The sequence below is a fragment of the Lytechinus pictus genome, chromosome 5 (assembly GCF_037042905.1).
Source record: "Lytechinus pictus isolate F3 Inbred chromosome 5, Lp3.0, whole genome shotgun sequence".
Classification (NCBI taxonomy): domain Eukaryota; kingdom Metazoa; phylum Echinodermata; class Echinoidea; order Temnopleuroida; family Toxopneustidae; genus Lytechinus; species Lytechinus pictus.
The window spans coordinates 43003513-43031185 of record NC_087249.1 but is presented as its reverse complement, the minus strand read 5'-3'; the positions used below and the strand labels follow the sequence as shown (position 1 = coordinate 43031185).

Genomic DNA, 27673 nt, shown 5'->3' with positions numbered 1-27673 from the left:
TTAACCTAGAGATATGGGAAAAAAGCATCCACATTCATAATAATGTAAGTATGTACATTTTATTTTTATTACAAATTTTTACAAATTGGTCAGACATTAGGATGTTTATTTTACAACACAAAAAATGGCCATTCGTTACATAATTGGAAATTCAGACCAGTCGTAAGATGAGTGGCTGCCCTATGGCCTCAGTTACAAGCAATCAGGGGTGGTATTCTGGAACACTGTCATAACTTTTGTCATAAATTTTGTCATTTCTCTCCGAGATGTGACACCCCTATGATTGTCACAAATCGGTATCCTGAACAATGTCTTTTCCCTGTCATATCTCTATAAGTTCCCACCCATCTTTTCGGAAGCAAACCAATCAAAATCATCGTTAGTTCCCAGTGGGAGCCATTCTAGCCAATAGGAAGGCCCCGTGACAGGTAGGGCGTATCCCCAATACAGTTGTTGGCATCGCGCAGCAACGCGAATATCGATGCGCTTAATTACAAAGAGAGACAGGGAGCTGTGAAGGATTTTAGAGAAGTAGAAAAAGAAGGAAAACAGAGAAAAAAAGGAGGAATTAATAAGTAGGGCCTAATTAATTGTAGCATGAAAATATAATATTGAAAATGTTCATGGATGATGAGTGAACCTAATACCACAATCTTATCTAAATAATATCATTATATGCTTGTTATTCAGTCGGCAGGGTATCTAGATATTTGGTACTAAAAGATATGACAAAATTTATGACTGCTACCCCCTGTCACAACTTTTGTCATATCTTTTGCTTGTATAAAAGGATTACGCGCATTTAAAGCCGCATATTTTTGGTGCGCGCTAAAGATAGAAGAGACAAAATTTATGACAATTTTTGTGACAAAAGTTATGACATCCACCAGAATACCGATTTTGTCATATCTCTGAGAAAAGATAAAATATGGAGAAATTACAATGTTCAGAATACCGCCCCAGGGGTCCATTTCATAAAAAAATACTATTAGCCAATCAGATTGAAGGATTTCAGTAGCTTTTACCTATCTATGCAAATGTTAGTATAACAAGCTTATATGGAACAGGCCCGTGGGGCCGTTTCATATATCTTTACATAAAAAATATGGATGATTTTATGAACGACAAGCATATGGCAAGCCAAGCTTGGATCACATCAACTTCAGTTGAATCTGTAAAAGTCAGATCTTTTGAAGCCTTTCTTCAGACAAGGGTCCTGTAACACAAAAGTTAGCGATTAATCGTACGCTTGATTTTCATGATTAATTGTACATTGTGTTCACTGCAATCAATCATAAAAACCATGTTCTACGATGATTGCTAAGCTTTGTGTCAAAGGCCCCTGATGTAGGCCTGGTGGGTGTGTCATAAAGCTGTTGGTAATGATCCTTTCTTGTGCTAAACCGTCCCTCTACAGCTGACTTAAGACCATATTCCAGGGCCCCATCTTACAAACAGTTACAATTGATACGATCAATCTCAAGTATATGGAATTCCATCCATGTCATAATTTTGTCTTTAAAAAAAAGCTCAATGTCCTTTGAAAACAAAGAGAAGCATACTGAATTGTCAAGAAAAACAGTTAGTGTATGTATATACGTCATTTCTAGAAAATATTTTGAACAAACATGTATTTTAGAGGTTAACGTTGCTGCCGTGCCATAGTTGCGATTGATCGGACCAATCGCCTCTGTCTGTATGACCGGCCCCAGTTGTCTACTAAGTCATGAACAGCATTATGAATTCCCATCTGAATCTGCGACCATGTGTTGTTTACATCTTCTCATGAGAAGTTTGCCTAAATCAAAGAGATTCCTGTGGTGCCAAAATATCTGTAAAACAGTGAATGTAATTATTGTTATTATGTTCTTATTTGCTTTTGTGGAATGTGAAGTAATAAATCAAATCGATTCAAATCAAACATTATTTCCTATCAAAATTAGATTTCTCTGCCTGGGCTCTGTTGCGTAAAAGTTATCATATAACTCATACAAAGATTATTGTGATTTCACCGGTTGAAAGTCATTCAATATTTGATCCATTTTGTGCTGCATGCAAATTTTATTTTCCATTGCACAGCGACCATGCATTTTTCCATTGCACGGTTGAGCTCTCTCCCTTAGTGTAGACCACTGAGCATGTACATTTTGCATGTGCGTGTGTATTTGCGTGCATCAAAGTAAAGTACATCAACAAGGCTGACTGTGCGCACTTAGATTAATGAATCAAAGCGCGTCACAAACGAATGACAACAACTGCTTTCAAACATAGGGAAAATAATCATGTTATCAGAAATATCTAGTTGTTGGACAAAGGCAAATACATTCTAATTCCATCTTTTTCCTAGTTTGTCAAATAACACAATCTAGAAGAGTCGTTGTATAAACCAAATGATGCATGTCTTCATTCGTCCATTATGCGACCTATCCACTCTTGTTGAGGCTGTGTTCAAACCATTGCACTCAGCCTAAACGCTTTGTGCAATGGATTGAACAGAGCCTCAACTCAAGTGAGGATAGATCGCATAATGAACTCATGTGCATGCATCATTTGTTTACTATTATGGTAACTTTGCCATCCAATGGTAACTTCCCTCAAATCCTTGATTTTGATTGGCTGATGAGCAATGTTACCATGGTAGATACCATTAGATGGCAAAGTTACCATAATGATAACATTTATGTAATGGGACCGAGAACTCTCACATAGCTTTAACAGCGTAAATCATTATGATCAACTACCCAGTACATATGTCAACTTCAGGTAATATAATTGATGTGTATGTTTGGCTTGCCATATCCAAGTCACTGTAGGTTTGTGCCTAACTCTACAGACAGCATCAATCGGCATGTCATATCTCTGTCACTGATTTGTGCCTAACTCTACAGACAGCATCAATCGGCATGTCATATCTCTGTCACTGATTTGTGCCTAACTCTACAGACAGCATCAATCGGCATGTCATATCTCTGTCACTGATTTGTGCCTAACTCTACAGACAGCATCAATCGGCATGTCATATCTCTGTCGCTGATTTGTGCCTAACTCTGCAGACAGCATCAATGACATGCCATATTTCAGGTCACTGATTCATGCCTAAATCTACAAGCAGCATTCTATCCGGCAACCAATGTTCAAAGAAGTAACAGCTTCCCATCTTTTTCTCTTTAATATTTCTTCTTCTTCATGATCTCTGGCTTCCAGTTTAGAGGATGTGTTTCTTCCGTCTGAAGAAAAAAAAGAAAACACAGGAGTTAAAAAAATTAAACAACAGGATTGTATGCAAATAAATGGAGGACAGACACAGAATAACAGTATGGGACCTTTACCCCTTGTTTTCTTATTTAAACTCCTAGAAAGTCAACTCATGAATTGACTAGTTTCTATGGCCATATACCGTATTGGCCATTAAAAAAAATAATGAAGAACATTTATTGTTTGGGCTGGTGAGTAGCATGAAACGGGTAAGACTGAGAAACAGTAAAGTTTTTGTCTTCATGAAGATGAATACCCCCCCTCCAAAAAAAAAAAAAAAAAAGACAAATCAAACTTATACAAGTGGAACGCCTCTGGCAGTCTCGCCTGCATTACGCGATTTAATATAGCAGCAGTGCTAACTTTGAAAACTACAATAAAATAATCATTCACAAAAACACCATTCATATAATGACATAATACCACGTTCATTGACCATAAATGACATTTGAATGGTGACTTAAGACTTGTCAACTACACCCTTGTCCACATTTCATTCACTCTATCCATAAACTTTCAAAGTTATGATGGCAATTCAACAATTACCCCAACATGGCCTAAGTTTATTGACCTTAACTGACCTTTGACCTTGGTTTTGTGACCTAAAACTCGTACAGGATGTTCAGTGATACTTGATTACTCTTATGTCCAAGTTTTATGAACTAGATCCATAAACTTTCAGAGTTAGGATGGTAATTTAACAAATACCCCCAACTTGACCAAAGTTCATTGACCCTAAATGACCTTTGACCTTGGTCATGTGACCTGAAACTCAGGTAGGATGTTCAGTAATACTTGATTATCCTTATGGCCAAGTTTCATGAACTAGGTCCATATACTTTCTAAGTTATGATGTCATTTCAAAAACTTAACCTTAGGTTAAGATTTGATGTTGACGCCGCCGCCGCCGTCGGAAAAGCGGCGCCTATAGTCTCGCTCTGCTATGCAGGCGAGACAAAAACCTTGTCCCTGTTCTGCTATTCATATATAAAACAAAGAAGAAGTTACTGACTTTCTCACAAAGGCACTGTGATTTAACATAAGACTGAAATCATGACTAAAATGTCAGATCATATTGTGCAGGTATCATTATATCGAGTCATATAATTTGACACTATACTCAGTCAGGTTCAGACCAGGGTCCCATACATAACACAAAGGTTAGCGATTGATCGTACGCTTGACTTTCACGATTGATTGTACATTGTAGTCAATGCAATCAATCGCAGAAAAGTGTTTTACGATCATTGCTAAGCTCTCTGTTACGGGCCCAAGGAAAGTTTTGCTGCCAATTTGTTTACAAGGGTCCCAGGAAAGTTTTGCTGCCAATTTGTTTACAAGGGCCCCAGGAAAGTTTTGCTGCCAATTTGTTTACATGGGCCCCAGGAAAGACTTGATGCCAATTTGTTTACATGGGCCCCAGGAAAGATTTGCTGCCAATTTGTTTACATGGGCCCCAGGAAAGATTTGCTGCCAATTTGTTTACATGGGCTTTTGAGCTCAATTCCTTTACCATTCCAGCAATAAATATGTGCAGTGAGAATAATGTAAAAATTCAAGGGCTGGTCGCATGAAAGGGTTAGTTTTTTAAGTTGCCAATTATTGTGATAAAAAATGGATATAAATGGGCTGATCGCATGTAAGAGACCGTCTTTCAAGTTGCCAATTTATTTTAATTCAAATTAAAAATGGATTTAAACACAATTTAAAGTGCTGATCACATGAAAGAGTCTGTCTTTCAGGTTGCCAATTTCATTTTGATAAACTTTCAAATAACAAAAAGACAAAAAAAACGTCTGCGTCTCTGATTTTACCATTAATCTCTTACACTCACCGCTTCTTCATCTTCCTTGTAGATCTTGATTGTTTTGTCGCCCTCTGCAGTCAGTAGACGACTTCCGCTGTGGTCAAAGGTCATGGCAAAGATCCCAGCATCGCTGTCCAGCGACCCAGGCTGGGCGGGAGCCTGGGTCCGCTGGAAGTTGAAACCCGATCTCCAGTCCCAGAAATGAAGGGAGCCGTTGTCTCCTGTAAAAGTAAAAAGGGTTCAACATGATTGAATTAAAGAAAGGAGAAAGCGATTTACTTGGTCATAGGGTGAAATTGAGAATAGCTATTAATAATAATAACAGACATTTATAGGAGATCTATCTAGAAATAATCTATTCCGAGGCGCATTGTTATTATCATTATTACCCCTGCTTTATCTCGAGCTGCCTTCCAGCGCTCAGTGCATTTCAAGGAATAAATTCCTGCCAGGTACCCATTCACCTCACCTGGGTTGAGTGCAACACAATGTGGATAAATTTCTTGCTGAAGGAAACTACGCCATGGCTGGGATTTGAACCCACGACCCTCTGTTTCAAAGTCAGAAGACTAATCCACTGGGCCAAAATGCTCTCAGGAAATTGCTAGAGAATAATGCAGCAGTCACATTTCTCCTACAGCGGCCGTACGTCGAGTCAAAAGCAGCCATATCATTTATCTTTATTCAAACCACCTATATGTAGCTGGTACAAAAAATGTTAAAACTGCCATTTTCGACTCATCGTTTGGCAGTCATAGAGCAAATGTGGCTGAGGTATAAAGGATGTAGCGGCAACATTTACATTCTCGCTACCACGCGTCACAGTGGGCGGGCGCCGACAACCATGACAATTTTCAGGGCAAAGCCGCCAACCGTGGCCGACAACTGTAAAACAGGCCTAGATCTACACCAAAAACTGAATAATATGTAAAAGAAAAAAATAAATAATGGTAGTACTTGTAAATACGTTCAAAAATAAAGTGAGGAGAGAGGGGTATGGTGGGTTCCTGAGTTGGGCAAGGCAATGTAATTCAGATGTTACGAATTTCTGTTGATATTGTCACTTATTTTGTCAAAAGTGTGTCCAAAATAATATCAAAATTCGATCAATATTTAATTTCATCCAGTCAGTCCCAGCCTTGGGACCAGGATACATGCATGCTTTTCCGATGACACTGCCGGAGCTCGGAGGGGCCTACTCAAAGATCACGTTAATAATGACAAAGTCAAAGGAATGGATTGATATAATGTCCAACTCATTTACTTACAGCAAAATGATTTATTCACATTTATATTCCGATTTTAATCCATAATTATCAAAGTCTTTATCTCTACATCGATCTTTTGAAAGTGTTCATTAATTTCGCGACGATGTGTCTACCAAGTCTACCAAGTTATGTGTCACTCGCCACATGCCACACATCAGCTACAGTACATACAGAATACAAATCGCAGATGGCATGGCATCAAAATCCTTGATTTGAGTCTTCCAACATTAGATGGGGTCCAAAACTAATTTCATTTGAATGTATTTTATTTTCAGATATTCATTGAATCTATTATAATTTTCAAAACTAATAATTTTTATTAATATTATTCTTACGTTTTATCATGTTACGACTCATTTATTAATGTGAGTTATACGTACAGTGTATATTCATTGGTATTGTTCTTTAGTGTTTTTTTTTGCCTGCCAATTAAATAAAGAACGCACCTGTCACTGTCCTGAGAAATGTTTTTAGTCATCACATAGTGAATACTTCATAAATTTGTTGTACATGTGCTTAACACTTACGATTTGAAATAAAATATTATTTCAAATTAATTTGTGTAAAAGATCAAGAGAGAATAATGGGGATGGTCGTGGGCAATGTAAATGAAAATGATGAGATGTTTGCGGGGACGTTTGTGACTTTGTGGGGGAGGGGATTGGCGAAAAGAAGTTAATGTTCGGAGCGAATGAAATTAATATTCATTTATGGATGTGTTACTGTGAATGTGGCTGAATCTTTATGTCGATAGGAAATCCACCTTGGGTCGGGAGGGGTACGTGATTCAATAGAAGTACACATTCAACATAATAACAATACTTCATTAAACATATTTCTGATAAAGTGGAATTGACAATTCATTTGAAGTACGAATTATTGGAAGTTGATATGTGTGAATGTTTTAGAAGATATGTATGTCGTTTGTTCATGCCCACATGAGTTCCTAGTATAATTGGAATATCGTTGGATAAATTGTTTAATTTCACTTATGTCTTTATATGTTTTATCGGTATTATGCTTTATAAAGAGTTATCTTTACATCGTCAGCCTAATTACTGCGAGTGGATGATTTATGAAATGAGTCGAAATGTGCGGAATTACGAGACACCCCAAAGCTGATGGCACGTGATCGAGTTAGTATTCACTTTCTGGGTTGAGCCCTTGGAATGTGTGCCACGTGCGAGACCTGTTAATCTGTTGAGTGCGAATCAGCTGATTTCGTGACCTCAAATATTCTTCATGATGTTTACGCTGGGTGGGGGCTATAGAATTAAGAAGATCTTTCTGACTTTTTTAATTCATTTTTAATAATCTGTTCGTGAATTTCTGTAACTTTAAAACTGCACCTATGGTTATATTGTGTTGCAATATATTGAATCACGTACCTCTTCCCACTCATGGTGCAAGAAAACATTTTTAAAATAAAAAAAAATCGCCAAAATATACATGTATGTAAAGAAAGATTATTCAGCCGTCATCATCAGTAGTGTAGGTACATGTATGTATATAAATATGTATCCGCTTCGAATGTTGACTTCTTCACCAATCCCACACACACGATCTCAAAATCCCTTTTCACAGTCCACGACCCCTCCTCTTTTGCTCTCTCCCTTCGACCATCCTACAACCCCACCCTCTTCCTCTCTCTTTCACACACGCTGTAACTGTACATAGTGTATAATGTAAACATAGAAATCTGCTTTCCTGTCAATTAAGCTATACTTTCAAAACATATTTTAAATCGCAATTAATTTTATAATAACAACAAAATCGTAATATTAAAGTATTCATTATGAATAACTAAAAATATTTCTCACGCTCATAGTGAGCACATTCAATATTTTATTGAGTAAAGAACAATACAAATGAACATAGCAATAACTGATAGTAAGAAACGAATCTTGATTGGATATTATTAGTATAAACATCATCAACAGAAGTCTTATGAGAGTTATAGTTTCAGTGAGTATCGTATCTGAAAAAAAAACAAAAAAAACATGCAAAGTGTTTAAGTTGGAGACCCGTCTCATGATACAGATGCCCATTATTTGTTTGGAAGCCTCGGAGCTTCCGAGGCTTCGATAAAGTCGGAACAATCTTTGGATTTTGATAAGGGCATGGTGCGGCGCAAGGGGCTATGCATGCGGTCCATAGTCGGTCACTGACATAAGAAGCAACACGCATTCACAAAATTAATCGCACTTTCTAAGGATGTAGCGATCTAGACATTAGAAAGTATGGAGTGAATTTATCTATATCATCGATGTGAATAAATCTATAAACTGTAAGTATAAAATGAGATTGAGTTTGCATCCTTTCCTTTAGTTTGACCTTTGAAGTTTTCAGTAATGCCTTAATTTTCTGCTTCAATCGCAATTCGTGCAACCGTTACGGCTGTGTGGCCGGCCGGAGGAGCAATAAATAGACATAAAATGTGTTGCATTTAGCAGCAATCTAAGCTCGTCGATATTGATATTTTCGCTAGCTACTCCCCTCTGAACCCTCCCCCTGTGCGCGGCTTGCGTCGCTTCCCGCCGCCAACCGTCAGAATGAACCTGGCGAGAACGTTGTGTAGCGGTGTTATGGCCCTGTGAATAAGTGTAAAGACTCTGAACCACATTGGTTCGGGGTTCAAATCCCATCGCAGCACTTGTGTACTTGGCAAGCGTTTATCTACATTTGCCATTCGTTACGCTACTGCTTGATATATACTAATCAGACAATCTGAAATAAAATGTTGATTATATTTTGTACAAGTATGATGGTTACCTGGGGCCCGAGTCATAAAGAGTTACGACTGTTGTAACTTTGTCATTATGGCAACTACCATGGCAACAGGGCTCGGCAGCCAATCACAATCAAGTTAACCATGGTAGTTACCATAAGGGCAAAGTTACATCAGTTGCAACTCTTTATAAAACGGGCCCCTGATCTCCATTAAAAAAGCAGGAATGATCATGAGTTAATATCATAAAGAGTACATTTCAAAACATTGCATTCTGGATAAAGATGCAGGGTCCATGTGAGGCAGTTTAGGCCTCAAGATGGCGCTGTTTAATGTAGTGTGACATAGTGGCTTTAACCTACCTCCAGATACAAGAACATTATCTGAGTTGACGGCCAGGCAATTAACGATGGCGTTGTGCCCTCCTAGGTTCTGCATGAAGTTTCCTTCAGGGAACTTCCATTGCTTGATGTTATCAGGAGAGGCAGATGCCAGCATATACCTGTGGCAAGAACAAGAGTGTTGGTGGGGTGAGCACATACTACGCCCGCCCGTAACGCGGAAAATGGAGCTATTGGTTAAGCAAGAAAATTGGAAGGTGGCATCTTGACCTTTGTTCTTTTGACCTCAAAATCAATAGACTTCCTGGGATCCATGCTAGTATCATACACACCAAATTATATATGCCTACATGTAGGTAAAGTTAAACTAAAGTTATCGCATTTACAAGGACTTCAGAAGGGTAAGATGAAACATGTCACTGTGACCTTGACCTTTGACCTCAAAATCTACAAGCTTCCTGGGATCCATGAAAGTATTATACACAACAAATTATATGAGCCTAGGTTAAGTTAAACTAAAGTTATCGCATTTACAAGGACTTCAGAAGGGTAAGATGAAACATGTCACTGTGACCTTGACCTTTGACCTCAAAATCTACAAGCTTCCTGGGATCCATGAAAGTATTATACACAACAAATTATATGAGCCTAGGTTAAGTTAAACTGAAGTTATCGCGTTTACAAAGAGTTAATGGACAGACAGACGGACGGACACCGAGCGTGGTACCATAATACTTCCCGTAGGACGGGCGAACAAAAAAACTTTATATAACTTTGGAACAATTGGTCAGACAGTCAGACATATAAGAAATGATTGATGTAAAAAAACTACAATTGTATTGTACAAGGAAAAGGAAGACTAGTAGTGCCCGTCAGACCAAGCAACATGTGTACGAATCTACCCTGAGTGGAAGACTGAAGCCTGCTTTGTGTGCTAATGTGTCCTTTCTCTCTTATTAAAGGGATGGTCCGGGCTGAAAGTATTTATATCGGAATAAATAGAGTATAATTCACAAAGCAAAATGCTGAAAATTTCATCAAAATCGGATAACAAGTAACGAAGTAATAGAATTTTAAAGTTTATCAATATTTTGTGAAAACAGTTATATGCACATCGTCATGACATCTCCACTTTCCTTTTTCTTATTTCATTACATGAAATCATAAATGTTTCATTATTTCATACATGTGTAAATGATGTGTCTCCATTATGATGAAATAAGTTGTGGCAATAAATAACTAATGCATTAATCAGTTGTCAATCCAATTGTTTTAGTTCTTGGTAGTAAATTTTTTGATAAACCTAATTTCATATAATAAAATACAAAAGAACAAGTGGGGATATGACATCATCAGCTCACTTAATGAATATTCATAAAAACATGCCAAGAACTGTTTCACCGAAATAATGCAAATCTTTAAAATTCAATAACTTTGTTATGTGTTATCCGATTTTGATCAAATTTTCACCATTTTGCTTTGTGAATTTTACTTTATTTTTATTTATGAGATATAAATATCTCCAGCCTCCAGGAGAGTCAGCACCTTTGCATGTCGAGAATCCATGGCAATGATTTAGAACATTACGTTTGTAATATATGTTATCTATACTTTGTTATCTACATTATGTGTATATGGATAAACAGAATATAATCATCAGGGTATTTTTTTCAAAATGAAGAACCCTGTGGAAGGAGGGGGGGGGGGAAACCCCTACTGAACTGTATGTATAAGAGTATTGGGAACGAAGGAGAAGATACCCCCCCCCCAGCAAATCCCCAATCATTCATATTGGAAGGGGAGACCCTTAGCTAACAATAATAATAATAATAAGAGTAATAATACATAGGATTTACATGCATATAGTACACAAGGTCACAGTGATTTAGTTTACTTTTCACCTCCCAGGCACAGGCGACACCAAACAAATAATAATAACAATTACAAGCCTATATCATAGGATAGTAATATTGGATTTGTATAGCGCACGTATCCACCTTGCTAGGTGCTCGAGGCGCTCCTATAACATGCTTACAGTTTGGGATGTAGTACGACTGATCTGACGCTTTTCTTGTGGTTGGTGAGAGTTGCCCTAGTTTTGCCCGCTGCCAGGTCCCACAGCCTGATGGTTGAATCATGGCTACCACTGACAATCTGAAACAATATAAATATATAATAATAATTAATATATGGTCCATTTATATAGTGCAGCTACTATAATTGCATAAACTCTACTGCGCTTGATACTTGGTATCATATTATAACCCCGGCTGTAGCTGAGCCGCCAAATAGACGGTAAAAGCATTCAAGGAATAAATCCTAAGGGGTACCCATTCACCTCACCTGGGTCGAGTGCAGCACAATGTGGGTAAATTTCTTGCTGAAGGAAAACAGGCCATGGATGGGATTCAAACCCACGTCCCTCTGATTGAAAGACACAACTCTTGTAAAGGTTGACACGACAAAATTTCTTGGCGTATATATCGACAGTAAATTAACTTGGAAAGCCCACATTAATCACATTAGTAAAATTATATCCAGAAATACTGGTGTCCTCTGCAAGCTTATCTTTTCCCGCCCGTATCTTATGTTTATACTCCACTCTAATTTTGCTGTATTTAAATTACGGTATCCTTTCTTGGGGGAACAGTTCAAAACTTCAAATCAACAAAATTTTACTTATCCAAAAAAGACTAATAAGAATTAATAATAATACAAGTTACTGGGCTCATTCTAAGCCACTCTTTTATTCATGTAATGTTCTACAATTCCATGATCTTTATGCATTTAACCTTTAAATATTTATGTTTCAGCTCTCAAGAGAATTACCCACTTCTGTATCTTCTCTATTTAGAACGAATAACGAGATTCACAGCTATCCTACTGGTCAATGTCATTATCATCTTCCACTTACTCGTACATCTTTTTCACAATTATTGTCACAGGTCCATTATTTTGGAATGATCTACTAACCGACTTTAAAGATTGCAATTCTAATTATACTTTTAACCCTAAACTGACCGGGGGGGGGGGGGGTTGAATCAACCCCCCCTCAACATTTTCTGCGATCATTCCGCCGCGCGAATTTTTTTGACCGCGCCACTCACAGAGTTTATACTTTCAAGTCTCGCGCATCTTATGAGACCAAATTTGCGACGCCTGGGTACGCGGTTCCGAAATTACGCAACATTTCGTAAGTGCATGTCAGACCAAAAATTGTTCCAAAACGTGATTTTGTGTACAAAGTCAATGCAAATTGAGTTTTCTCATCATGTTCATAAAGATAATGATTATTTTTGCTTTAAACAGCTGAAATCAATTGATTTTAGCATAATTATGCTTCAAAAAGGTTGTGCAATAAATCTGGTGAAAAAAACAAAGAAAAACAAAAGGTTGAAAAACATAGAAATACATAAGAAATTCATAAAACAATAAAATACATAAGAAATTGATTTCCAAACCAAAATTTTTTTCAATTGCGATTGTTAAGAATGCTACAAAGAATATTCTTACCAAAAATTAGCATTCTAGGAGCTTTATTTAGTGAATAAGAGCAAAAAGTATGATTTATGCATAAATTAGCATAATTAATTCATATAAAATAAAATCTCATTATTTTGGAAAATTTTACCATACAGCCTTGTAGATTACATCGCACACTACCAGCGTGCAAATTTTTGCGGCGCTCGCGCTATCGGCGGCCGAGATCTCAGGGGGGGGGGTTGAATCAACCGATGCCCCCACTATATCACACAGCTCAAAACTTGCTTAAGCTCTAAGGATCACATTTCAAGAGAAATATATACAGAGAGACAGAAGGGTAGAGTGGGCAGGGCTTCCTGGGCCCCATCTTACAAAGAGCTGTAATTGATCTGATCAACCACAACTATGGACGGCCAGCAACATCAACATCTAAGATGCATGCAAATTCTATTTTCTAGATATGATGTATATTCATTCATTCATCATTTCTTTGAGAATGAGTGTGCTTCTCTTTGTTTATGAAGGACATTGTGCAAATTTCCTGTAGAAAAAATGATGACACTGATGGATTTTCATATAGTTGAGGTTGATCGGATCAATCGTAACTCTTTGTAAGACTGGGTCCTGATCTCATGTCAAGGTCTTTACTAATAAAAATTGTTTGCGTACACAGTTCTATGTTGTAAAATATTCTAATGCATTTTGAACAATGCTCAACAAAATACTGAAAAACTTATTGAATTATGTGATTGGTAGGTAATGGAGTCTTCAAATAAGGCTAAAATAAGAATGTATCAAAAATGTGAAAAAAAAGATACATGATAAAACAATAAAACGTAGAGATCAAAATAAAATATACCTGAGGTTCCGCACTCTGGCACTTGACTGATGCCACTGTATTGGTGTGACCGGTCAGTGTGTGGACACAGGCCTTTGACCGGATGTCCCATATCCTGATGGTAGCGTCACGTCCACACGTAGCCAGGATATCGATGGTCGGATGAAGGTCAAGGGCATAGCAGGCACTGAGATGACCGTGGTAGTGTCTTATCACCTGTTGCGATAAACGAGAAGGAAAAGGGTGATTCATCAAGGGGGTAATTTTCAGACATGCCAAGTCCCACGCATTAGGCATGAGATTTTTATCAAAAGTTCATACTCTGTCTAAGTAAACCTATTGAGATCAAAGAAATCTGCATGATCTAGAAGAGGTTCACATACAGGTATACATGACACACGTTTTGGAAAGTTTGGTCTAAAAATTGCTTTGTCTTTAATAGGCAAAAATGTGACATATGGAAGCTCAACTTAGGCACAGTTACCCATATTTTTCTTAATTTTTTTTTACTAATTGCCAGAGCACCTAGGGCCCATTTAATAAAACTTATGTTAAAAAATTTGCAATAACCGTTATAAGCTACAGAAATCATTCGATTTGATTGGCTGATATCGACCTTGTTATAGATATTTATTTAATATTGACTGGCCTTGAGGGGAACATCAAATACATTGCCCACAGCAAAATCATATTGGCCCGAGCCTTTAGACGAGGGCGATATGGTACTTTTAACCCTAAATAGACTGGGCTATTGTGATGCCTATGAAGACTGGGGGGGGGGGGGGGGGCTGATTCAGCCCCCCCCCTATGATCTGGGCCGTCGACTGCGCGATCGCGACGAAAATTGGCACGTGCGTTACAAATGGCATAGTCTCTAAGACTGTAGGATCAAATTTTCCGAAAAATCTCATAATTCATTAATTATGCTAATTTATGCGTAAAATCAAAGATTTGCTCTAATTAACTAAATAAGGCCTCTAAACTGCTAATTTTTTATTCAGAGACTCCTTGTAGGATTCTGATCATATGTATATTAAAAAAAAATTCAATATCACAATTCTTTTCTAATGTATTTTATTGTTTTTAAAATTTCTTATGTATTTCTGTGTTTTTCGACTTTTTGTTTTATATTGTTTTTTCAATGGAAATTGTCCGGGACTTTATTCTGACCATAAACAAGATGAAATTAATTGAGTTTGATTAGTAAAATTGAAAATAATGATACATTTAGGAATTTTGGCTAAAAACACAATTTGCATTGGATTTGTACACAAATTCGCGTTTTTGACCAATTTTGGGTCGACATGCACTTTCAAAATGTTGCGTAATTTCGGAACCACGTACCCGGGCATCGCAAATTTGGTCTCAAAAGTTGCGCAAGATTTGAAAGAAAATAGTCATGGAACAACGCGGCGGCAGCTTTTCATGTTACAGATTTATCGCGAAAAATGTCGAGGGGGGGGGCTGAATCAGCCCCCCCCCCAGTCTTTTTTAGGGTTAAGGGCAAAATATTTGATGTTTCCTGTAAGAATAGCCAGTCAATATCCAAATCACACATCTACAGCGAAATCATAATTTAGATATTTCACTCTTTCAGAACGTGATTCTATTTCTTTCATGCTGAGCAGGCTGTGTCTCTAAGCGTTACCATTGTGACGTATGTATCCAGTATTTGTCTCATCTTGTTTGACATATGATAGGGGAAGGCGGGGTAAGTTGTAACACTTTTTGCATTTTGCATGATAGAATTGATATGACTAATGATATTGTAGAAATAAGTACCTCGCCTTTAAATATGATTCTTGGAAAATCTTTTTCACCTATATACAACTTTCTACCCCCACACAGAAAGTTGTTGTGACCTTTGAAAAAAATGATGTCAAGTGGCACAACTTGCCCCATCTGTGGGGTAAGTTGTGCCACCTTCTAGGGTAAGTTGAGCCACAAAAACTACATGTACAAAATGAATGAGGGAAGAACCAGCATGTCAATATTTCATTTAAAGTCTTTTCACTTGCTAATTCTCTATAAATACTAACATTCTCTAAAAGTAAAAAGAACTGTCATGTGAATTTGCTCTTTTCTGCCTGCATATCGATGGATTTTTAAGGTTTGATTGTTTTTTTATTTACATTACCATAAGAATGACCATGGCTCAACTTGCCCCATGTTGGCTGGCTCAACTTACCCCAGTCCGAACTTAATGCGATAATTTCACATCCACACATTTCTTATGCATTCATCATGTAAAAGACTATGACAAGAATGAAGGTCCATACCTGGACTAACAATATTGTTCTTATGTCTTTATTATATGTAAAGACGTGTGTGTGTAAAAAACACTTATCTATTTCACACCCGTTTTAACTTTTTTGGCTGAAATTTGTATTTTTCCCTCTAAAAAAGTACTTTTTGTTTCAAAGGTGAAAACAATGTGGTGGGGTTAAAGGTTATGTAATGGGTCATCAATACATGACACCACCATAATATCTGACTCATTCATTTTTGGCCTGGGGCTGGTGGCTCAACTTGCCCCTATGCTCAACTTACCCCGCCTTCCCCTACATATTGTGCTGCGCGGATCATTATGGCGCGTTATCTCTTTCTACGCGTCCTCAGATGCCCGGATGTGAGACCAGGGAAAATACAAAGGTATATTTTGTGTTGTCTTTGCATGCAAATTCAGTACGCACATATAGACCGAGGAAAATACAAAGGAGATACCTATCCCTTCCTGATATTTATGAAATGTAGGGCAATAACATTTTGTAAATTACCAGCTCAGATGTCTGATACGGGTGCACCTGCATTGCACCCACTTGTTCAGTATTTATACCAATCATAGTCACGAACCCTTTTTATGAGGCCGCCATCAATTACAAGCTTAACCGCTCACGATGGAGGTCTCCTGCGTTCATTAAATTTCGTTAATGTTCCTTTTTTATTATCAAAATGTGAAGTATATGCCCACACCATTTTTTCCCTTCAAATTATGTATTATGTTTATATTGTATGCATTATGAATTATTTTGTATATTACAAACAATGCAAATATTTATGATAATGTATTGTGAATGCAGAAATAAAAATAAAACAAACAAAACAAACAATAATGTGCATTATTATAAGAAGTATTGAGGAAACAGTACCCTGCAGAGGTCTTCCACAATCCCCTTCTATGGCATACATAAATAGCATTCAAGCATTCCATCCTGAACCCGCTCATCAAAGTAGCATGTAAACGACTTTCAGCGAATGTGTTCACATACAGTATTACGTGAATACCTATGAAAAATGGATCTTTCGCCCCCTTTTAGAGTTTTTTATTCAGCACTGAAGTCTACACTTTGTGGATGGCCATTCATATTTTGTATACTATACCTGTCATATTTCCATAACAAATATAAATTTTTGTAACAGTTGGCAGGCTTTTTTTTCAGCACTGAAGTCTTACTTTGTGGATGCCCATTCATATATCTGTATTCCTGTCATATTTCCATAACAAATACACATTTTTGTAAACAGTTGGTAGCTCTGCTAATGAGAAGGATGACCTACCTTGTTTTGTTCAAGATCCCAGCATTTGACCATCTTGTCCTCACCACAAGAAAAGAGGTAGGGCTGACGAGGGCTCACTGCAAGACCACGCACAGCACTCACATGACCGGTCAACGACAGCTTCAGCTGACCGCTAGCCTAAGGCAACAGATAAACATACAAAAAGTTATTTCTGTTTACTCATATTTAATAATACATGTATTCATTAAAATTTGTGAAATGAAGTTTAATAATTTTGAAGTCTTCTACAGAGCAGGTATCTGCAAATTCAGGAGTTCACAGCACTTGCTCAAACTTGAATGAATTAAATTTCAAAGGTACCAGCATTGTAAATACAGGAGTGCAACAGCGATTTCACCTGCAACATGGCCTAAATTGTCCTGAATTACCTCAAATGAAATGCTCTGGGGAGACTGTTGCCTCAACAACTGCCACGTATAAGAGTCAAAGATTTAAAAAAAATCCATATTTTACTTTACAACAGAAAAATGACATTAGAATTTACTGCATAATTGCTTATTGCGCCAAAAAAGTAGCTCTTTAAAATGAAAAATAAAAATTGGACCCGACATTGAACAGGGAGAGAGAGGATGCATGGGGGAGGGGGAGAGAGGGGGTAAGAAAAGGTGGGGGTAAAAAATGGAGGGGTTGGGGGGTTTGGAAGACTTACCAGATCCCAGATCTTGATGACCCTGTCGCCTGCCCCTGTGACAAACCACTGATTGCCCGGTTCCACAGCTATGCTCCGAACCCATCCAAGATGGCCGCTGATCACTCGATACAACTTCCAAGGAGGATGCCACTTTGGTTTGGGCATTGTGGGAGCTTTCCTCGCAACAAGGGCTTGCGAGTTCTTGGTGCCCGAGGAAACAGCCACCAAGGCCTGTTTAAAAGAAAAAGAAAACAATCGCTTTTCAACAAACAAAGCTACATACCGAACCATCTAACCCAGGCCTTAACCCTAAAAAGACTGGGGGGGGGGGGGCTGATTCAGCCCCCCTCCTCGACATTTTTCGTGATAAATCTGTAACGCCAAAAGCTGGCGCTGCGCCGTTCCATGACTTTTTTTTCTTTCAAGTCTTGCGCAACTTTTGAGACCAAATTTGCGACACCCGGGTACGTGCTTCCGAAATTACGCAACATTTTGTAAGTGCATGTCGACCCGAAATTGCTCAAAAACGTGAATTTGTGTACAAATCCAATGCAAATTGTGTTTTTAGCCAAACTTCATAAATGTATCATTATTTTCAATTTTACTAATCAAACTTAATTAATTTCATCTTGTTTATGGTCAGAATAAAGTAGCGGACGATTTCCATTGAAAAAACAATAAAAAACAAAAAGTCGAAAAACATAGAAATACATAAGAAATTAAAAAAACAATAAAATACATAAGAAAAGAATTGTGATATTGATTTTTTTTTAAAGTACATTTGATCAGAATCCTTCAAAGAGTCTGTGAATACAAAATGAGCAGTTTAGAGGCCTTATTTAGTTAATTAGAGCAAATCTTTGATTTTACGCATAAATTAGCATAATTAATGAATTATGAGATTTTTCGGAAATTTTATCCTACAGTCTTGGAGATTATGCCATGGGTAATGCACGTGCAATTTTTGTCGCGATTGCGCGGTCGATGGCCGAGATCATAGGGGGGGGGGGGCTGAATCAGCCCCCCCCCCCCCCCCCCCCCAGTCTTCTTAGGCATCAAAATAGCCCAGTCTATTTAGGGTTAAAATGTCAATATTTTTAGAACAAAGTCACTTTTCTATCCAGCAAATCACAAATGAAATGGGGAAAAACAAAAAGTGCCATGAATATCCAATTGAGGCCACTGAATAGAAAGTCTGTGGCCTCAGACTGCTTCAAGGCGTGCTAACCGTGCACTGTGACCTGCCACCCCAAAACCAACAATAAGTCAACCAAAATGAATATTGAGATTTTTATTGAGCTTGACAATTTATTTCCTAAGCTTTAAAATTATATATAATATGTTAAAATTGACCAACAATAACCATTACAAGTACTTGATTGAATGCAGAGGATATTCAGCAAGAGCTTGAAAAATAAGGAGAAAACAAGGTTTGAAGTTTGGGGCTCACTCAAGTATGAGATGTGCATATTGTGTAATCTCAGTGAAACTTCAAAGCAGTCTGAAAAAGCAGTGTCCAAGAAACTCTTGTATCTTTTCTTTTATTCAACTTCACGACTTCAAATTTTCACAGAGTGGAGAAGAATTGCTCTTTTAATTTTTGGATTTTGGAGACTAAATTACTATTTTGGCTATTGACAGAGAACCTTACCTGGCGACTTATTTGTGGTTTTTGGGGGTGGTAGGTCACATATACCCCTTTCAAACTTTATTCAACAGGAGTATGAATATCTTACCCTTGATCCTGGGGGTTGTATTCTCTCTGGAATGCCAGCTTTCCTTTGAATGTCTTCAACTCCATGTGCTGTTCTTGAAGCTTGAATCCTAGGGAGTTAAATCGAATGGAACAATGAGTACAGGGGCCCGTTTCATAAAGAGTTACAACTGTTTTAACTTTGCCATTATGGCAACTACCATGGAAACCTTGACTCTGATTGGCTGCTGAGCCCTGTTACCATGGAAGTTGCCATTATGGCAAAGTTACAACAGTTGCAAGTCCTTTATGAAACAGACCCCTGGACAATGATTACTGGACTATTGATTCCCTCAAGTTCTCCACTATGACTCTGATGTAAAAATGAATTAACATGGTTGACAAACCCATATATTTTGTTCATTGCAACACATCTGCAAAAGGATAGAAATAAATGGCTGCCAAGTGAATTTTTCATCAAAGAAATGGTTAATTAATCAAAACAGTTTATTTTCCTTTCACTTTCTGGCGGAGTAGTATGAAAGTATTTTTAACAATATTTATTCACCATTAAACCTACAGATAGATCCCCTCAAATATAAATTTGACCCCCCCTTCAGATCTTGGCTGCCAATTGCACAATCACTGCAAAAATTTGCAGGTGCGTAGAGTCGGATGTAAACTACAAGGCTGTAAAGGTTCACAAAGTAATGCAAATAAGTGTATGAAATCATGTTTTTGCATTTAGCTCACTTTATTAAGTAAGAAATGCTATTTTTCAGTGAAAATTTGAATCTTAACATTTTACCAAATATCTACAAAAAAAACTATGCCAAAACAGAATCAAAGTGGTAAGGTGGAACATAATAGTATAGTGTTAGTACGTAACAAGACATCAAAGTGATGAAGGGGGAAAAGACAAGTGCTGTCTTTCTCTCTCTTTTCCTTATCTTCCGCTCTCTCTTTCCCTATCTTTCTCTGTTCCCTATCTTTCTCTGTTCCCTATCTTTCTCTGTTCCCTATCTTTCTCTATTTTTATCTCTCTTTTCCTTATCTTTCTCTCTCTTTTCCTTATCTTTCTCTCTCCTTTTCCTCATCTTTCTCTCTTTTCCTTATCCTTCTCTCCTTTCATTATCTTTCTCTCTAATTTTTTCCTTATCTTTCTCTCCCTCTTTCTTTCTCATACTACCTTTGAGAGCGCTCAGAGACTTAACTGTAATTTGCGCTATATAAAAATTGATTAGAGGAAAGTACAGAAAGATTACTTACTGTGCTTCTGATGGTGGAAGCCCCCTCATCACCTGCTGTATCCCACCCTCACTAAGACCGGGCTGTCGTGCATTCTGCTCAGATAATGGTACTCCTGTTTAAAAACAAATAATAAAAATATTTGGTTAGAAAGGGAATAACTTTTGATGGATCTGCATTACAAAGACACTGTCAAAAATATAAAATGTTAATTCAACCCATCTTGTATGTGCACCTAACCGTCACCAGCATTATAATGGACAATTCATTAGATAGGATAAATAGATTCATTGTTTGCAAATTTTGATAACAAATAGCAAAAGACCCTAACCTGGAGCGTTTGGATACGGATGTCCGGGCTGAATGTGAGCTGGAATCTCCTCATAACCTAAATCAATGATTGAAAGAAACAAAGATGAGTCATATTTTCATACGGTGAAAGAAGTAATAATAGCCTATGGTTGTAAGTAACAATGCAATGTTAAATGATAAACATATTAATTGGACCTGCTGCAGAAGTTCACGAAATAAAACCAAATATATGCGACACTCATTTGTGTACTTGTTAAAATGTTATTACTTATTCAAAAGCAGCTTTGCCAATATGATAATTTGGGGTTTGCAGTAGATTACTTCCACCTTTTTTCCCCTACAGATGTTCATTGCATTAAAAAAAAAGAATTGAGTAAATTCTACATCTAGCATCAGGGTAAAATATATATTTTGTTTAATTCAAAAGCAGCTGTACCTCAGTCTCCACACATGTAGATTATGCTAATGAAGAACCTTTATAACACTTTCACAAAGCATACAGCATTACAATTGTGATGGCATTATTATACAAGTGATGAAGGAAATAAATACCACTATGCATTATAACTTTTGTAGATTTATGAATGGACTTCAAGTTAAACCATTGATTCAGTCAAAAGAAAGGAGAAAAATTTCTAATTCATATAGTGAAGAAACAACAGTAGACGGGTCAATATACGACCAAAAATAGCCTTACCCGGAACGAATTGCAACAAATGATTTTTCAACGGTATTTTGTACTATTTGACCTCAGGAATAACATACTAAAAATCTACCAAAATCCACATCCGGGAAAGTGATTATTTTCAAGATGGCGTCCAAGATGGCCGCCATTCACTGAAAATGGATACAACTGACACATTATCCACCCTAGAATCCTATTTTGGTTCATATTCCATGGTCTGGTGGTACAAAAATTGATTTAGGCTAAAATGAATTATAAGCCCTCCAGTGTACCAGGCAAATCCAAGATGGAGCCCAAAATGGCTGCCGTAGGCTGAAAATCCACAATTCATCTAAATTTGTTTTTTATTCAATGGTTTTAAGGGTTAAATAGTACATTGAAACAAGTTACAAGGACAGCCAGTGGTCTGGTGTGTCCAAAAATCCAAGATGGCTTCAAAAAATGGAGTTTAAAATGGGTGTTGATAATTAAAATGGACATAGTTCATTTCATATCCACCTGAGAGATATGATTTTGGTGTCTAGACCATGGTTTCAATGGTCAAATAAGACATTGGGACAAAGTACAAGGACAGTCAGTGGTCCGGTTTGTTCAAAAATCCAAGATGGCTTTCAAAAATGGAGTCGAAAATTGCTGTTGCTACTTTTAAAAAGCCAACATAGTTTGCTCAATGTCCAGAAATATGATTTTTGTGTCTATACCATGGTTAAATGGGTCAAATAATACATTAGGATAAGTTTCAAGGAAATTCAGTGGTCTGGTGTGTGCAAAAATCCTCGATGGATTCTAAAAATTGATTCTGAAATGGTTGCTAATACTTAAAGCGGACATAGCTCATTTCATTTTGGCCTGGGATATGTGATTTTGATGTCTAAAACACTGGTTTCAAGGGTCAAATAATATATTAGGACAAGTTACAAGGACAGTCAATGGTCTGGTATGTCCAAAAATCGAAGATGGCGTCCAAAAATTGGTCTGAAAAAATATGTTGCTGATACTTAAAGCGGACAAAGCTCATTTCATATCGGCCTGGAAATGTGATTTTGGTGTCTAAACTACTAGTTTCAAGGATCAATTAATACATTAGGGCAAGTTACAAAGACAGTCAGTTGCCTGGTCGGTCAAATAATCTAAGTTGGCTTCCAAAAATTGGTTCTAAATTGACCGCTGCTACTTAAAGCGGACATAGTTTATTTCTTATCGGCATGGGAGATGCGATTTTGGTGTCTAAACCACTGGTTTAAGGGCCAAAATAATACATTGGGACAGGTGTTAAGGCCAGTCAGTGGTCTGGTAGGACCAAAAAACCAATATGGCTTCCAAAACTTGATTCTAAAATGGCTGTTGATACTTAAAAGTGGCATAGCTAATTTTAAATCCGCCTTAGAGATATGATTTCGGTGTCTAAACTATGGTTTCAAGGGTCAAATTATATATTAGGACAAGACAATGGCAGTCAGTGGTCTAGTATGTCCAAAATTACAAGATGGCTTCCAAAAATGGAGTAAAAAAATGTCTGATGTTACCTATAAAAGGACATAGTTTGTTTAATATCTGTCTGGGAAATATGAGTTTGGTGTTAAAAGCATGGTTTAAAAGGGTAAAGTAATACACTAGGGTAAGTTACAAGACCAGCCAGTTGTCTGTATGTTAAAAAAGCCAAGATTACTTCCAAAAAATGGGGTGTAAATTGACTGTTGCTACTTAAAAGTATGCATAGTTTATTATAAATACACCTTGGAGGTATGATTTTGCTGTCTATACTAGAGTTTACAGGGTCAAGCAATACATTGGGTTAAGTTGAAAGGACAGTCAGGTGTCAGGTATGTCCAAAGATCAAAGATGGCTTTAAAAATGGGGGTCTTAAATGACTGCTGTTACTTAAAGGTGGATGTAGAACATTATAAATACACCTTGGGGATATTATTTTGGTGTCTACACTAGGGTTTCAAGGGCCAAACAATACTTTGGGACTGGTTACCATGATATGCAGCTATCCATTTTGCCTTAAAATCCAAGTTGGCTTAAAAAATGGGTTCTAAAGTGACTACTGTTACATAAAATATCTACCTGTTAGAAATAATATTGGTGCCTACACTTAAATGCATGGGAGACAAGTTATCATATTGTTTCATGAGTGTTGGTAACAGCACCCATTTTGATGAAATTTTAGAATCCATCAAGGATTCTTTGACAAAATGGAGAACTAACCACCCTTGTTACTTGTCCGACTGTATTATTTGACCCTTCATACCACAATTTGGACACCAACATTATTTCTTGCAGATGAATATTGTAGAACTCTGACCACTATTGAATGATATGAGCCGTTTTAGATTCCTTTTTTTTTTAACCCTCTTGTGTTTTAGGCACAATGGACAACTGCATATCAATGTAACTAGTCCAAATTTATTATTATTATTTTAACCATGAAACCATAGTGTGGACACCAAAATCATATCTTCTAGGTGGATTTTAAATTAACTATGTCCATTTTTAAAGTAACAGCAGTCATTTTAGACTCCGATTTTTTGAAGCCTCCTTAGATTTTCGACGTACTGGACCACTGACTGTCCTTGTAACTAATTTTCTGCATTTTGAAACCATGATATAGACAACAAAATCATATGCCCTTGACGAATAAAACATGAACTATGTCCATTTCTAAATACCATCGCGGCAAATCGATACTATTTTTTAAGCCACCGTGAACTTTTGGACATACCTGACTACCAAATCGTCCTTGTAACTTATCCCAATTTATTATTTGACACATTTAACCATGGTATAGGCACAAAAAACATATTCCCGGATATTGAACAAACTATGTTGGTTTTTCTTTTAAGTAGCAACAGCATTTTTTACTCCATTTTTGAAAGCCATCTTGGATTTTTGAACAAACCGGACCACTGACTGTCCTTGTACTTTGTCCCAATGTCTTATTTGACCATTGAAACCATGGTCTAGACACCAAAATCATATCTCTCAGGTGGATATGAAATGAACTATGTCCATTTTAATTATCAACATCCATTTTAAACTCCATTTTTGGAAGCCATCTTGGATTTTTGGACACACCAGACCACTGGCTGTCCTTGTAACTTGTTTCAATGTACTATTTAATCCTTAAAACCATTGAATAAAAAACAAATTTAGATGAATTGTGGATTTTCAGCCTACAGCAGCCATTTTGGGCGCCATCTTGGATTTTCCTGGTACCCTGGAGTGCTAATATTCACTCTAACTTGTATAAATAAATTATTTTACCAATTGGACCATGGAATATGAACCCAAATAGGATTCTAGGGTGGATAATGATTGAGTTATATCCATTTTTAGTGAATGGCGGCCATCTTGGACGCCATCTTAAAAATAACCACTTTCCCGGATGCGGATTTTGGTAGATTTTTAGTATGTTATTTCTAAGGTCAGATAGTACAAAATACCGTTGAAAAATCATTTGTTGCAATTTGTTCCGGGTCAAACCATATATTGACCCGTCTACAGTAGGATTTTTGAAATGAAACTACTCAGACCTTAATCATATAGTGTAATTGAGCGACTTCTATAATTTCAGCCAATTCTTCTTTATTGGTATGATTTTTACGAGGTCGCCATCATTATCAAGCCTTATTGCTCACGATGGCAGTCTCCTGCATTCTTTTAAAACTGTCATTTTGTTTGATATTATTGAACCGATGCTTATAATGTAACTATATTATAAATTTATTATATATATTACATGTTTACATATATTACCTTGTAAACTTATATCTGATATATTCCGTTCGACCGACCGACCAACCGACCAACCAACCAATCAAACATTAATGTTCATAATGCCTAAATTATTATACAATCAAGTCATCGGGTTACCTTGTTCATACTCCTGGCTCCCTTCTCTTATTTCTCTGTGTGATAGTTCAGCTATTCTCTGGTGTTCTGTGTTAGCTGTAAGATTCTGTACCATCCCATACTGATCTCTAACTTTGCAGGCAACCTTAACCGTATCTCTGTTAGCACACACAAAGTAAAGGATATACATGTATATATGGAAATATTTGGCACGGAAAGTGACAAAAAAATGTCGGCGTGTTTCTACAGAGAATCATTAAGAAAGGTTCTTATTCCGGAATCGAATAACTGTATCGCCCTTAAACTATCCTGTTTCTACAGAGCGAATAATCCAATTAACTCACATTCCGCGTTGCAAATAAACGGATAAACACGGTTATGAGAAACGGTGATTTGCGCGATGTGGTTTATCAATAAACCGCATCGTGCAAAATACGGTTTCTCAGAATCACCTCTGGGAGGTGTTTATGAGATGCAGTTTATCAATAAACTGCATCGCGTCTGTTTCTACAGGGAAGTTTTTCCAGAATTCTGGATTGATAATGGATACTTACGTGGGTAATACCGTTGAATGGTTCTCTGCAGAAACAAGCCATTTGATTACAAAACTTTATGAAAAACATCTCATGATTGAGTAAATTCCAACTATTCCAATTGGTAAAATTTCTCCTTATTCTCAGACCTGCCAACCTTCTACAAAAAAAAGTATTCTTAGAAGGAAAAAGAGTATCTTTAAAGATTTGTCTCAACGTAACAATTGCCAGCCTGTTGTAGTGAGATCAGTAAAAAAAAATATGTGAAATGACTCTACTTGAAAACTTGATAATTCACCATTTTAACATGTGCTCGTAGGCAAGAATTTACTTGTTCTTTTCATGTAACAAGTTACTGGCCTGACAGTGATTTTTACCGGTCTGGGACGGTCGGACCGGCGTTAGTGTCGCGTGCTGTGTGTAATCTATACTCCATGATCGGAAATTTAAAGAAAAGTATTTGCGTATTCATAGCAAAAAAGAGGAACAAACACTCTAAAAAGGGAACGGTTGCATGTCTAAAGCTCTCACTGAATGTCTTCTGCATTCAATCAAGTACTTGTGTGGGTTATTGTTGATCAATATTGACAAGATATTATAAAGCTGAGGATGTTTTTTTTATGGTTGATGATCCTTTTCACCTAAAAACTTCCGGCATTAGTTTATGACGTGTACTTCTAATTCCATCAAATACAACTTGGTTTACTATTGAAAAAATTATTCCATCCTTTAAAAACAAATAGTGATTTTGTTCAAAATTAAAGATACTATTACATGTAGTTACACCCTGATTGTACACATATTATGTAACCAGAACATGCACGTAGATACAAGCAAGGTGTAACGATTTTATCTCTTTAAGTGTATCCTTATATTATTTTGGAATAGGGGAAATCAATAGAATAGAACTAAAAATCAATGCAAACCCTGCATTTTGAGAGTGATTTTTGAAAGGAAGTCATCCATGACATCACAATGATCACAGTAAAAATAATGCACATTATGCTATTGAAATTGATAGTAGCAAATAGTAGTGCGCAGCGCGATGCTTGAATACACATGTAATACTGTCTCATATTACGGGGTTGAAATCATCACTGGGAATGCGCGTAACAATGAGAACAACATTAAAACAACAACAGCTTGTTCAATATAGGTTTGTCTCACAAACAAATTGACCAATCAGATTACAGAATTCATGAGAAATATGGCCCACTAGGAGATAAAAGGTTTATCATAACATATGAAAGTGTCAAAAACAATATGCCCATACCAAAGATGTACTAATAAAAAATGATGTTTGATACTTACGCATGAGGATCCCTGTTAGGAGGATGGGCATTATCAGCTATGAACATTTCATGTGACCTCTTGAGTGATCGAAACACCAGGGTATGGACGGACTGTTTACTGACCT

At 37.0% G+C, this 27673-nt stretch overlaps 1 protein-coding gene across 5 annotated transcripts; it reads right to left on the bottom strand.

Annotated features, from left to right (window-relative positions):
* Positions 1–45: 45 nt before the first annotated feature.
* Positions 46–27673, bottom strand: LOC129261918 (pleiotropic regulator 1-like). Of its 5 annotated transcripts, XR_010293472.1 has the most exons (14): positions 27568–27673; positions 25745–25881; positions 21203–21259; positions 20893–20986; positions 19667–19754; positions 17949–18161; positions 17279–17416; positions 13742–13936; positions 11435–11553; positions 9421–9560; positions 5090–5283; positions 3042–3227; positions 858–2986; positions 46–233 (listed from the first exon to the last, which is right to left on the bottom strand). XR_010293472.1 is itself a non-coding variant. In XM_054899942.2 (12 exons), exons 1-12 carry the CDS (start codon positions 27612–27614, stop codon positions 3168–3170), a joined length of 1482 nt encoding a protein of 493 aa, XP_054755917.2. In that variant the 5' UTR covers positions 27615–27673; the 3' UTR covers positions 46–3167. The 5 variants fall into 5 exon arrangements, 1 of the variants encoding a protein (XP_054755917.2); XR_010293470.1 differs by having other exon boundaries at positions 858–3227; XR_010293469.1 differs by having other exon boundaries at positions 46–2569; positions 2677–3227.

Excerpts from the sequence above, each read along its gene's own strand:
- LOC129261918 (XM_054899942.2), bottom strand. The coding sequence starts at position 27,614 with ATGTTCATAGCTGATAATGCCCATCCTCCTAACAGGGATCCTCATGC. Across the intron at positions 19,755-20,892 it reads CTTCCACCATCAGAAGCACA|GATTCAAGCTTCAAGAACAG; the intron begins GTAAGTAATCTT and ends TTAACTCCCTAG. Across the intron at positions 18,162-19,666 it reads TACAACCCCCAGGATCAAGG|GCCTTGGTGGCTGTTTCCTC; the intron begins GTAAGATATTCA and ends TCTTTTAAACAG.